At 35.5% G+C, this 12,712-nt stretch overlaps 2 protein-coding genes across 11 annotated transcripts in view; one reads left to right on the top strand and one right to left on the bottom strand.

Annotated features, from left to right (window-relative positions):
* The window catches only part of LOC116766372 (putative uncharacterized protein DDB_G0289263), a 14,395-nt gene extending 4,538 nt beyond the window's left edge, over positions 1-9,857 (top strand). For 8 of the 9 annotated variants that reach the window (XM_061523025.1, XM_061523024.1, XM_061523030.1 and 5 more), the window contains 19 exons: positions 96-281; positions 766-858; positions 1,207-1,312; positions 1,494-1,583; positions 1,672-1,768; positions 2,023-2,270; positions 2,541-2,651; positions 2,878-3,041; positions 3,559-3,641; positions 3,891-3,966; positions 4,294-4,370; positions 4,793-4,868; positions 5,419-5,509; positions 5,929-5,999; positions 6,256-6,370; positions 6,575-6,684; positions 7,057-7,154; positions 7,496-8,915; positions 9,466-9,857. In XM_061523025.1, the coding sequence (XP_061379009.1) occupies positions 96-281; positions 766-858; positions 1,207-1,312; positions 1,494-1,583; positions 1,672-1,768; positions 2,023-2,270; positions 2,541-2,651; positions 2,878-3,041; positions 3,559-3,641; positions 3,891-3,966; positions 4,294-4,370; positions 4,793-4,868; positions 5,419-5,509; positions 5,929-5,999; positions 6,256-6,370; positions 6,575-6,684; positions 7,057-7,154; positions 7,496-8,915; positions 9,466-9,552 (3,399 nt within the window). In that variant the 3' untranslated portion in view covers positions 9,553-9,857. The remainder of the gene's footprint in view (positions 1-95; positions 282-765; positions 859-1,206; positions 1,313-1,493; positions 1,584-1,671; positions 1,769-2,022; positions 2,271-2,540; positions 2,652-2,877; positions 3,042-3,558; positions 3,642-3,890; positions 3,967-4,293; positions 4,371-4,792; positions 4,869-5,418; positions 5,510-5,928; positions 6,000-6,255; positions 6,371-6,574; positions 6,685-7,056; positions 7,155-7,495; positions 8,916-9,465) is intronic. The other variant, XM_061523026.1, reaches the window with a different exon arrangement.
* On the bottom strand, positions 9,286-12,712 carry LOC116766536 (uncharacterized). Of its 2 annotated transcripts, none has more exons than XM_032656423.2 (2): positions 12,171-12,712; positions 9,286-10,155 (listed from the first exon to the last, which is right to left on the bottom strand). In XM_032656423.2, the coding sequence occupies exons 1-2, from the start codon at positions 12,481-12,483 to the stop codon at positions 10,019-10,021; spliced, it is 450 nt and encodes a 149-aa protein (XP_032512314.1). In that variant the 5' UTR covers positions 12,484-12,712; the 3' UTR covers positions 9,286-10,018. The 2 variants fall into 2 exon arrangements, with proteins under 2 accessions (XP_032512314.1, XP_032512315.1); XM_032656424.2 differs by having other exon boundaries at positions 10,012-10,307; positions 12,171-12,708.

The following is a 12,712-nucleotide window of genomic DNA, read 5'->3' as shown; positions in this document are numbered from 1 at the left end:
TAGAGCAAGTTTAAAAAAATCATAAATTTTATAAAGCAAATGACACGTCATTATAATAATAACAAATGATTGTACACAACTAATATTTCTTCCAGAACATGACAATAAATGCAAATTATCACCCACAAAACCGTATGTACGCCACGAACCCAATCGGGGTGGCCACGACTCTGCCGCAGGCGGACATGACGTCACAGATGACGTCACACATGATAGACAACGACCGGGCGCACGCCATTCACGATGGTTTCCTCCTAAGGGATGGCAACACTGGCAGTGAGGTGATTATATTAGAGGGGAAGAATACAGTATGGTTAAAACTAAGTCTTATTGTATCACTAGCCGTTGCCTGCGTCTTTGTTCGTATATTAAATCCCATTGAGATACGCTGCAACCTAATAATGAGCTTTTTAAATTATATTCTGATTTGGCGGCTATGGGAGTAACTCGAGACAATGGCCTATCAATACCAAAAATGGTTTAAAAATTGGTTTTTATTTAAAGTAGTAACAGTTTAACAAACATTTAGTCGACTTGAGAACGACCTCTTCTTTGATGTCGGTTAAAAAGACTACACTTTTAATAATATGTATCTGCGAAAACGATAGACAAATACATTTTTTTTAAATCTGCATATTTGACTCTTATATACTCTAAACTCACTCATATGCCATTGGAAATTACAAACGGTCAAATCAATTTGATTTATTACCTTAGATAAGGGAAACTAAGAATATGAATTAATGTAATAATATATAAATATAGGAAGCTCTGTGTTCGGAAGACGAGGCAGCCGGAGGACGGCTGAGGGAACAGCTACGGGGCCTCCGAGCTAAGAAGGTTCACATGGAAAATCTGGTAATAAAACATTAATTTTTATATATCCTGTAGGATAGATTACTATATTAGGCCTACAATGGCATCCTCTACGCTTTTATTAACAATAATAATTCTATCACGTTTATACGTCAAATAATATACGCCCAAAAAAGTATAGATATAGAAAAAATTCCTTTACATTTCATTAATACTCACAAAGTTTACAAAATTTATCTCGATTCGTTGGCTCCACATGTATCATCATTTAAGGTATACATATATTTTAGATATGTATTCTATACTCCTTCATACTAGAATATAATGAGTGGTATTATAAATATAAATTCCCTTTTATGTCTGTTTTTTTTTATTATGCTTCCTTTTAAGGTTTCCGAGTTTCAAAAACTTCAAATGGTGACACGTCTCGGCAGCTCTCACAACGCGTACTCAAGTTCAGGCGAAGACAGCGCTGAAGACGAACCGTCCCATAAATGTAACATTTATATATATCACAATAATTTCATTATTAACTTCTCAAACTAGTATAATCAGTATTTTTGATACAAAATCAGCACTTACTGTGAATATGCTATCGATGTTATAGAAATTTATAAAAAAATCTACTCACGATATACGAAATGTTCTGATTTATAACATTCAAAAATTAATTCCAGGTAACAAATCAGGAGTGAACGTGAAAAATGACGACCCATTCAAACTCATGGAAATAAAAGCTATAAAGACTGCCTTACAAAAGACTAAAGGTAACAAACAACTTACACACAGTACATATTAAATAATAACTATTGGTGATAACCAATAATTGATAATATTATTACTGTGTTTTCATAGATCTGATGAGGTCAGTGGAGACGTTTGAAGCTGATCACCTCTCCGGAGTCAACGAGGAGACCTTCCATGCGCCGAACCATTCCAACATACACGACAAGTTTGTAAAATATTACTACGATTATATTATCTTATATATAAATATAGTTAGCACGAATGATTACAAAAAGTTAACCAGTAAAACATCTATATAAATGTACACAAGATATATATTTTTTATTTTGTATGGTTAATTGTACTGAGAAAGTTTTCTTTTTCATTTCTTTAAACAGCTAACAAACAAATAGGTATATTAAAAAATAGGTGATTGAACATTTTTTATATTTTAATGTAACTCTATTAAAATAATTACAGTAAATCTGAAGGCGGCGGCAGTATGGGCGATTGGTCTAACGACGCAAACGAAGGAAGCGTTTGTCGCGTTAGAAACGCTATCGCTAGGCACAAGTTCACTAACGAGCACCAACAACATCAGCAACAGCATCAACAGCAACAGCTCCATCAACAACAGCGGCAACAACAACAACAGCTGCAACACCAACAACAGTTTGTACAACAACAGCATATGCAACACATGCAATCACAGCAGTTACAACAACAAAGTAAGTGATTTTAAAATTGTCCTGTCGTTAGTATGTCTGAAAAGTTTCTTGTTCCTTTGTTCCTTGAACAAGATAGAGATATGTTTTTTGAGCCTTAAATATTGAACTTGTATTAAAACTTATTGGTGCCTTAAAACTCTTAGATTTATACTTAAAATTTTCTTACTTTTAATATATAATCGACATTTTGTCTTACATATTGTAATATTTAAGTATGAAATTTTAATAATATGGATATAGGAAAGACATTTCATTATTTTGTTTTTAAAGGCCACGAAGCTAACATCAACTCTCTACAAGAACTTGCTCAAGAGCTTCGAATGGAAACTGAGAAGATAATGGGAGAAAGAGCGAGGATTAAGGACATTGTTACTAATAAAGGTCTTTATGCAGCACCGCTTACTATGAAGAATAAGTCACTTACTACAAAGTAGATGTACACTTACATGTTATGTTACTTAATTCAGTATATACTATTGAGATCTAAGACTGGTATATATTAGTTTCTCACTTTAACTATCATAATGATTAAAAATATTCACATACAAACAAACATTACAGCCGTTATATAACCAACAACCTATTCGATATTAATTGATGGTTACAGAACGCAAACAAAAGAAGGTTAACGAGGAGGTGGTACGTGGTACGGTGAATGGTGTCGGTGGTGGGAGCGGTAGTGGTTTGGGCCCAGCTGAACGACGGCAGATGCAGCTCAGAGCGTTGCTGGCTGACAAACAGAGGGAATTAGAAGCGCTACTTAACAAGAAGGTAATTATGTCATAAGTATGTAACGGGACGAGGAACGAGACGGCACAATCCCGTGCTGTGATTGGCTGATCGTGCTCGAGTACACTCGCGAGCACTTAAATTAGACCTATTCTTGTTGTTATTGCTACGAGTTTGTTATTGATAAACATCGAAAGTGCCCGCTTTTGTTACACTAAGTGTACATGCGCGCACTCACCCCCACTACGCCAACAGCTTGCCACGTTACGTGCCGGCGACTGTACTTAAGGACATGTATTACATTTTTCAATAGTTGATGTTACGTTTTGCATTATGACTCCCATCTTTTAAATTATTTAAACATTTTCTTAGACATGACCTACTATTTAGAGCCCACCTTGTTTATATTCTCTTAAATTGTAGGCGCTAAAGTTTGGCTGCTTGTAGTATTTAATAATAATAACAGTATTTAAGCTTTTATAACGAAGCAAGTGTAAAAATATCATAAATTTTTTTTAATACATTTATGTGATAAAATAAAAACATTGTTTAATTTAAGGTTTCCAGCGGCAACTCGGAGGCTCAAATCATTCTCAAAACTGACTCTGGACCTGGATCCGTGTTGAACGGATCTTACAATAGGTATGTTATATATAAAATAGTTATTAATTTTAATGACTACATATACATATATATGTATTGCTAATATAAATAAGGACATTCATGGGATCCCAGATTTACTCGGTCACTGGCAGATAAACATATTATATTAGGAATAATTTTTTCAACACATTTTCATATTCAGTCACATATTAGTATTGTTGAGATCCAACAGATTCAGACAAACTAATCGATGTCTTTGTAATATTCTTTGATGTTTATTATTTACAGCGAACAGGAGGAGCAATCTCAGTCCGAACATGTACAGGTCGACTCGCAGAATTCTAGGGAGAACGAAAATTACAGGGTCAGTTAAGTAATATTAATCATTTGTATATGGTTATAAGTCAAACACTCTTGATATTACTGAGGATGCATACTAGAAGTAACTACTGCAGTAGTCGAGCACAGCTGGAATGTATACTACAGTTGCGATGTGTAGTCATACTTCTGCATACCACCTGGATAGTTTAAATTACAGTAAAGTACTTAGTAAGCCACCAATTATTACTTTAAGTCTCTTATTACCTTGTTATTTACATTTTTAAATGTATCCTAGTTTATAAAAGGATTTAAATTTGAACCGTAGGAAGTGTACTCCGTTATATAATTAATAGGTACATATTGTCCTCAGGGAGACAGCGCGTGCTCTCGCTCGCTGCAGGCGGCCGCGTCACAGCTCGCGAGCGCTTACGCCAGCGACAGCGACACGTTAGTTACATATTATTTATATAAATAAAAATGTGAAAGTTTTTGATTGTGTCTGGATGTTTGTTGCTCTTTCACGCAACAACTGCTGGACAGATTTTGATGAATATTTACAGTAATATAGCTTAAACATCAGAATAACACATAGACTATAATTTATCCCGGAGTTCTGTGTGAATTAGTCGTGGGAACACAGCCTCGGCATCACTGTTGTATTTGGAACGAAGTCACGGAACACAGAGTATAGATGTCGCTGTCGGTGATAGTAATATCAATTGTTTTATAACGAAATACTTCTGATATTTCCCACTAAGAAAAATGCCGAAATCCACTCGAACGAAGTCGCGGGCAAAAACTACCTTTATATAAAGCACTACATTCACAACGCAGTCATTATATAATGTCATCCGTATACTTTTTTTCAGAGCGTCTAGAAACAAGATCAATCAGAGAAATCGTTCACGTCGAAGGACACAGGAGCGACCATCGGATGAGAATAATGTTAGTCATTTCTTAATATTTAAAACGTTATAAAACCTTATTTAATTAATAAAATTAAAAAAAGTAAGCCTTTAAATGATTTCTCTGAGCAGTTTGAGCATAAAGTTCGTATTAGATGGATTTAACTTCATTTAACCGCTTGGAACCGAGAAACAAGTTACAATATCCTTAATTTACTATGTTAATTTACTATGCGTCAAAATCATTAATTTTTTTTATTTATATTTTTATTATACTTAACTTAAATTATATCTAGACTGTCATAAAAACTTACAGAAATTTTAAGTAGTTACATAAATGAGGAATTTAATACAAAGTATTGCGAGCGCATACTGTAATTGAACTGATGTTGTCACGAGTGAGCGACTGAAGCATGATTCATTACATTTTATACGAAAAGCCCTTGAACCCTTTTCATTCTTTCTCTTTACGTATTTTCTCTCCGAACTCCGCTCTACTGAAAGTTGTAGTTGAAACGCTTTGTATTCGAGTTGATTAAATTTCCAATCTATTGGATTGCTACAAAGATAAAGCTAGTGATTATTTCCAGGTTTCCCATCAAAATAACGCGAACATGAACCCGCGTCACGAACCGCGCTCGGAGCCCACCAACAACATGACGCCGGCGATCACGCAGAACAGTAAGAAATACACCTTTACAATATGTCGGAGCACTTTGTAGGTGAAAAGAGTGACGTCAGCATAACTGACGTCGCCGCTGACTTTATTCCTTGAATGTCGTCAGGATATCAGACTCTTAAATAACCTCGTAGACGGTTTGGCGAAACTCATACTTCGAAGGGGTCCGTACTCTGCAACGGCTCGAGTGAGACTATTTGTTATCTGTACTCTTTCCTGTATTTATACCAACTGACACTCATTGTTGTGACTACACTTGCCCAGGTGGCTCCGCAGGTGGTTATGCGGGTGACACCTGATTATTTCAACTACCCTCAATTATTACTTATTCAAATCATAAGAATTGCGCCAATATGTAGTATTTATAATACAGTTATTATTATTATTATTTCAATTTAATAAATATCATCAACAATTTCAGTTGACAACACAGCCAACATGCCGTTCCCTCACCTACCTCCGACTTGTTGGAACACAAATAAAACAAATCAGGTATTACACCAATCACTTTTTCATGATACTCTGGTAAAATTGAACAGAACAGAAAATATGTTCTAGTCTATAGAGAATAGAGTTCATATTTGACCGTCTTCTGATAATTCGTTAATGATAGTGACCTTAATAATTTAATTAAGGCTATCGCTGCGAGTTCCTATAAATTATTAGTACAAAAAATTATTTTTGCTGTACAGGTCCCAAATTAAAATATATATTTTTTTGCTCGTCATGTAAATATACTTGTTTATAGGACGTCCGTACAAATCAGTTCACTCAGAACAGCCACTCTCAGACCATGGAGCGCCTCCTGGGTACGCCCGTGGGTTTCCCGCCCGCCATGCCCTTCAACATGATGATGCCGTTTGGTAAGAACGAAAAACTACCACGAAATACTTTAAGCATATTACTGTAGCTTAAGAAATTTTTACCAAAACGTTAGGAGTAGCGTCTGATTAGTTGTAATTATGCACCGAAAAGGTTGCATACAATTTAATATAATGTTCTTTTTTTTTTAATTTTGAAAATGGAACGTTGTCTTATACGTGTTTCATGTGTATGCGTGTGTGTAGGTATGATGTGCGCGTGCGGGTGCGCGTGCAGTGCGTGGGGCGCATGGAGCTGGCAGCAGCTGGCGGCGCAGGCGAGGGACATACACGCGCTCAGGGAGCAGATCACCCATGTTAGTATACTATATTATCATTGAATAGTGAAACCATACCATATATATATAGGTCATAGATCCACCGTAAACACTTCTGCGTTTATGACATATGTAGATTTTAATTGGTATATAATGTATACCGTTTATATTATTTAAAATGTTGACTTATAACATGTTCCGTATCATTTTATTTAAATTAAATTTTAACGTTAGCTTAACATTAATGTTAAAAACATAATCGCATAGATTATCATTAGCTTAAAAAAATATTTTCGTTGGAAGTCACGTCTAAGTCCATTATATTTTCCTAGGACTATCTAAAAGGTTGAAACAAAATTGTTTCTACATAAGTCTAAATAATAATTTATTATAATTAATTTCGGATGACAGTTGGAGGAGCGTTGGCGAGCTGAGACGGCGTCACACACCCTCAATAACCAAGTACCGCCCGGGAACAGAGCGAACAACTACTGGGATAACTTTAGAAGGTGACTCTACTTCCTGTATCATAGTATTACGTCACATGATCTGTCTTCTTAACATATATTGTATCTTATTTCAGATATTAGAACATGTACCCGTCATATTCTGCTAGTTTAAATATTATATAGTTATTTGTATATTATCTATTTGTGTCCGCACTCCTTATGTATTATAGGTAAGAGTTGTGTGAACTGACCTTGTGGCTTGTGATAGATTTATTGTTAATTTTAAACGCATACACCCTTAGATACATAATATTGTTTTCCATTTATACCTACTAATAAATATGCACCTATAAGGCTAATTAAGTCGAATGTCAGAACGTAATTCATAATGTTCGTTCCAGCTATTCCCGCCAGAACTTACTGTCCACGAACAAGAGCAACGAAGGTCATGTGGGTCACGCGTTGGTCGAGCGTTCGCATAACAGTTTACACCACACGTCGTCGTCCACTTCTCCGTCTTTAACTCCAAAGCGGAATACAGACGCTCCGCCCACCCAGCAGGTTGCTCCGCCCACCCACGGCCCCGCCCATGGCCCCGCTCGAGGCTACGAACGCTCTCTATCCTTCTCCTCCGCCCCCGACGTCCTCAACGTGAACCAGAACCCGGAGGAAGACTCCAACCTGAACGTTAACCGTCCCGAACCTCCTCCCCAGAGAAACATCAACTACGCTAACCCGATACCGGAACTTATTCAATCCCACTCGAACAATCTGAACGCGCCAGCCAACAAACGGAAGTCGTCAGCTAAACTTCCCGCCAAAAACGCTGCGAATAAAAAATACGCCCTCGTGTTCTCACCGACAAGCAATATAGATATAGCGAGCTCGTCCGTCGATACAGCGAACCCGAATTTGGCGTCCGGCAGCCGTGAGGTACAGGACAAGGCGACTTCCAAGCTGTTCGATCTGCTCAGAGAAAATATATACTCCGAAGTGACGACTTTGATTGGTGTGAACGAGTCACATCCGGATTTCCTGATACAATTGTTCCGGGAGCTGCAGCTGATCAGCTCGGACCCTCTCAGGCAGCGTGTGCTACAGTCGATACGAGGCGTCCTGGCACAGTACGGACCCTTGATGGACAATCAGAATGACGAACCGGAAGAATTGCCCACCGAAGTGACCACCACCTCCGCAGAAACCACCTGCCAGGATTGTAACAGTCAAAACGCATGTTCCAGCAGCGTACAGATCGATAATAAAATCGTACGATTCCTCTTACTGAAGAGCGAAGAAGTATTTACAACAGATTTGCTCGAATCTCTCTCTTCACTCATAATAAACCAGCCGCCTGACGGAAGGCGGAGCAAGAAGCTCCTAGACATGCTCTCGAAATACGAAGGTCTGAGAGTCTGCGACGTGTCTAGTGATATAATAGAAAACATGACTCTGTTCACGTCAGTGAACAACGAAGGAGACGAAGCGTCCCGACACGCGAACGAAATCTCCGAATCTGCGATACTGCAGGACGTAGCCGGGTCATTGAACTTGTTCAGTTCGAGCGAGACTCAGCTACATCAGATTAACACGTGTCCGTACATGTGGCCCGGTCACGTACACGTGGACATTAACGACAGTCCCCGCTCGAGTCAAGAAGGGAAGGTCGATCTCATCAACTGCTCGGATATGCACAATGGCGACTTGGCCGAAGCCGATCAGACTTGCCGCACCGACATAGAAGACGGACAAACACATAACGAACTGGCCGGAAATGACGCTCTGCCGGATGTCGTTGACACGGACGAGGTGACGCCCACAGAGGTAATGCAACATGTACTCTACTGTAGATGCCTTCCCTTGATAAACTGTACTAACCGCAAAAACTAACCTCTGCCAGCTTTTCGCTCTTCAGCCGTACACTCCTAGAATGTAATGTTAACTAACATACTAACCTGTTACTTACGGTCTCATTGTGTATTAATTTTTATAAGTGTAATATCCAAACAATAAATAAAATACTTCAATGCTTATTTTTCAATTAACACTTATTTTATTTGATCTTGTGATCCCGGATGTTTCAAACATATAACAATAGCATTCAACTTTTGTCTTTACAATAACTTTTATTAATGAACAACAGCGATTAACAGCTTAAAAATGCTCATGGATTGCAAGTATGAAGGAAACTGCATTATAAATTAAGATAATTTTAATTGTATATAAAAAATCAGGTACAAATAAATCACAAGAAAATAATATTCGACTAGAGGAAAATGCTTATATGGATTTTGCATATAATTGTACACAAAATGTTCTAAGCCTGCCGCATATCAAGTACTGTACATAAATTGTTGATATGTTTATATTAAAGGCCGAAGCTGAGTGGTTCGGGCTTGACCGTGTGCCAACAAGGCTGCATATGGAAGAAACATCTGAAAAGCAGAAAGGTGAAGTTTAATATGATGTCTAAATAGAAGCAAACACTCAAACATCAAACTATGTTTGACACGTTGTTTGAGCGAGCCTGGAAAAAAATATATATTAAATCTTCTCAACTGCATCTGTAACAGAAAAACAAAATAAATAGTAATTAATTTCCTTTTCCTTTTTCAGAGTAGGGTCAAGGAGTAAGTCGTCATGGTCTTTTCCAACTCAATGTATCTAATATTGTAAAATTCTTTAATACTTTTCATTGACTGTCAATATTTACATAGTTTCCTTTCTGTAATATTTATTGAAAATAAATAAAATATATAGAGCAAATATTTGTCTTTCTTTTGAAATAAAAATCCCACCCGTTTCCTATTTTATTTTTATTTTTATTTTGAAAATTCCTTATATATCTAGATAATTGTTAATAAATCTTCATAAACATTTTCACATCAAAGTTCATTAGAGTCTCTATATTCCGATCATCTCATGATTCACAAACACTGTAACAGATGAAAGTAACTTCCACCGTGCAAATTCCAATAAAGATTTTCCATCAAGTCTTCCGAACTTTTCTCTGATTTCTCTATCTCGATTGTCTCAGGTTTTCTACATTTCTTTGTTTGTACTTCTGTAGATAAAATTACATTTCTTAATTAGATTTACTCGCTCATTATATGTATTATATCATATGGACCATGAGACAACGAGTTATATCTGGGTTGTTGTGAGTGGGACGCAGTAAACATGGGTTGTAAGTTGTTGTTGAAGGCACCATACCCTCTGAAATAAAGTCGGACTTTATCACACTGTGCCCACAAATTTCACAGCAGGAAGCCTCGTTATCCGGTTTTGTTGCGGTTTCAAATTATTTGAAGTTCAATCAAATCTGAGTATGCTGAAAACAATTCATAGTAATAATGACACACAAAAAAATTTTTATAAAAGAAAACCTTCAGAGAGATAATAAGATAGTATAATATAAACAGTATTTTCAGCAATCTAAGATTCAATTGTTTATTACAAGTTTTATTAAAATACAATTATTCTGTGGGTTTTTAAAAACTATTTAATAATTAACTGTTATATAATACATTTTGGTTTCATTAATAGATTTCGAAAACTATGATTCGATCCTGAACTGATAATAATTTGAAAGTTACAGCAGAAAAGGAACAAGTCTTTGGTATCCTGTCCCAGTTTTTATCATTACAAAATATATCGCAATTAATTTAATTTGAATAATATGTGTAATACAAACAGACGGATGCCTTAAAGTGTTCTTCATTAAAATACTATAATCAAATTCAATAAATTAAAGAGCAATCATCATCAGCCTATAGGAGCCCACTGCTGAGCAAAGGCCTCTTCTCACATGGAGAAGGTTAGTGCATTAATCACCACGCTTGCTCAAGACGGATTGGCGATTTCAATCTTATAATTCGAAATTATAAGACCAGGTTTCTTCACGATGTTTTCCTTAACCATCCGTCAGTGGTATCTAAATACTCTTAGAAAGTACATATGAAAAGATCACATTGGTACTTGCCAGGTTTCGAACCCGCGCCCTCACGTGTGAGAGGCGGGCCTTTTAACCTCCAGGCCACCACAACTTAAATTAAAGAGCAAATGGAATATAAATATATATTCAAGTAAATGAACTATATTTTAAGATTTGTATTTAACAAATAGTGCAAAGTATTTTCAACGTAAATTTAATATTAATGCAATACATATATGCTGTTTAAATCGAAAAATATAGTTTTATCTAATGTGTATTCGAAAATCTTGCATAATATTAGAGTATTTATATTTTATTTTTAATTACTATGACATATACAACTTTGTTGCCTTCATAGTTTTAAATAATTTTGTGCTTACCCTCAATTAGACTATTCTTAATTTATATGAGTAATAAAATATATTATTTTTTGATTATAATCGTGTTTATGTTCTTTGGAGACTTTGATCTATCATTAATTTAATTTCCTTGCAATAATACTTAGCAAGTTTTAATTTGTAAAACTAAAGCTATATATTACAGTTATGACTGACGGCTCATTTGTTAATAAAATGTGACCTAATATACACATTAAATATACAAACGTTTTAAAGGTTAACAACCAAGATGTTTGTTAACAGATAAAATTTTCCAAGCAAAACATTTACACTTCTTTTTTAATGATTCAATATATCACTTAAAAAATTTTATCTTTACATATTTAACCGATCTATTAAAATAATCCAAAGTTTAACTAAAACAGTTAGGTACTTAATAAAAATAATTATCAAGATAAGTACTCTAACTTTATTTTTATTGAACTTAATATTAAACACAGCAATGCAACAGGTCTTTTATCTATAAATATTAGTAAAGTTAACATAATTAAAATGAGATTATAATTTGAAACTGCAACAAATATCAACACATATAAGAGAATTATTTTATTGTGATTATAGCACATTCAAGTAATCAATATCCCTGCTGCATTGTATTGCAAGCTTATCCAATGGTATATGTAAATCATAACAAAATACCATTAGAAAAATATAAAATTCTTACATTTTATTGATACTTTATTGAATCAGACTTATTTTACAATAAATTCAATAAAGTTTCAATAGAAAAATTCTTCAAAATCTTACCTTCACGCAGGCGTTTTGTTTGCGGATATTCGGAATCCTCTGCACTTCTTTTTCTTGAGTTGTTTTGCCGTGACGCTGTTGTGGCATTCGAAGTTTTAGAATCCACTTCAGTCATTTCGCAATCATAATTATCTTGCATATTTTCAACGCTTTTCTGACCATGAAAACCGTAATAACAATTAGTTGATACGTGATAATTCTGGCATTGGCCCATTAATACATCAGCGTCAGCGCAAACTGGAGCTAGTTGCATTGTGTTGAAATTATTCTTGGCGTCTTGCATATGGTACAAATTAATGCTGCTAGCTGGCATGTTCAATTTCTAACTCACGGAAAGAGCTAATTTGACTAAACAATTAACAAGGCAAGTGTACCGTCACAATGATCAAATTCAAGCGGTGTGAAGGGAAGTAAGATTTAATTAACCAATGATGAATTGTCTACATAGAGCTTACATGGAAAGTTATTAATAATGATTATTTATTGAGTAATGACTAATGAAATAATGACCACATTGCGCGGTTTTTGTCAACTGTCAGAAT

The sequence above is a fragment of the Danaus plexippus genome, chromosome 15 (genome assembly GCF_018135715.1).
Source record: "Danaus plexippus chromosome 15, MEX_DaPlex, whole genome shotgun sequence".
Lineage (NCBI taxonomy): Eukaryota > Metazoa > Arthropoda > Insecta > Lepidoptera > Nymphalidae > Danaus > Danaus plexippus.
The sequence above is the reverse complement of the archived record's forward strand: the minus strand, read 5'-3'. Positions and strand labels throughout refer to the sequence as shown.

Excerpts from the sequence above, each read along its gene's own strand:
- LOC116766536 (XM_032656423.2), bottom strand. The coding sequence starts at position 12,483 with ATGCCAGCTAGCAGCATTAATTTGTACCATATGCAAGACGCCAAGAAT. Across the intron at positions 10,156-12,170 it reads AACAAAACGCCTGCGTGAAG|AAGTACAAACAAAGAAATGT; the intron begins GTAAGATTTTGA and ends TTTTATCTACAG.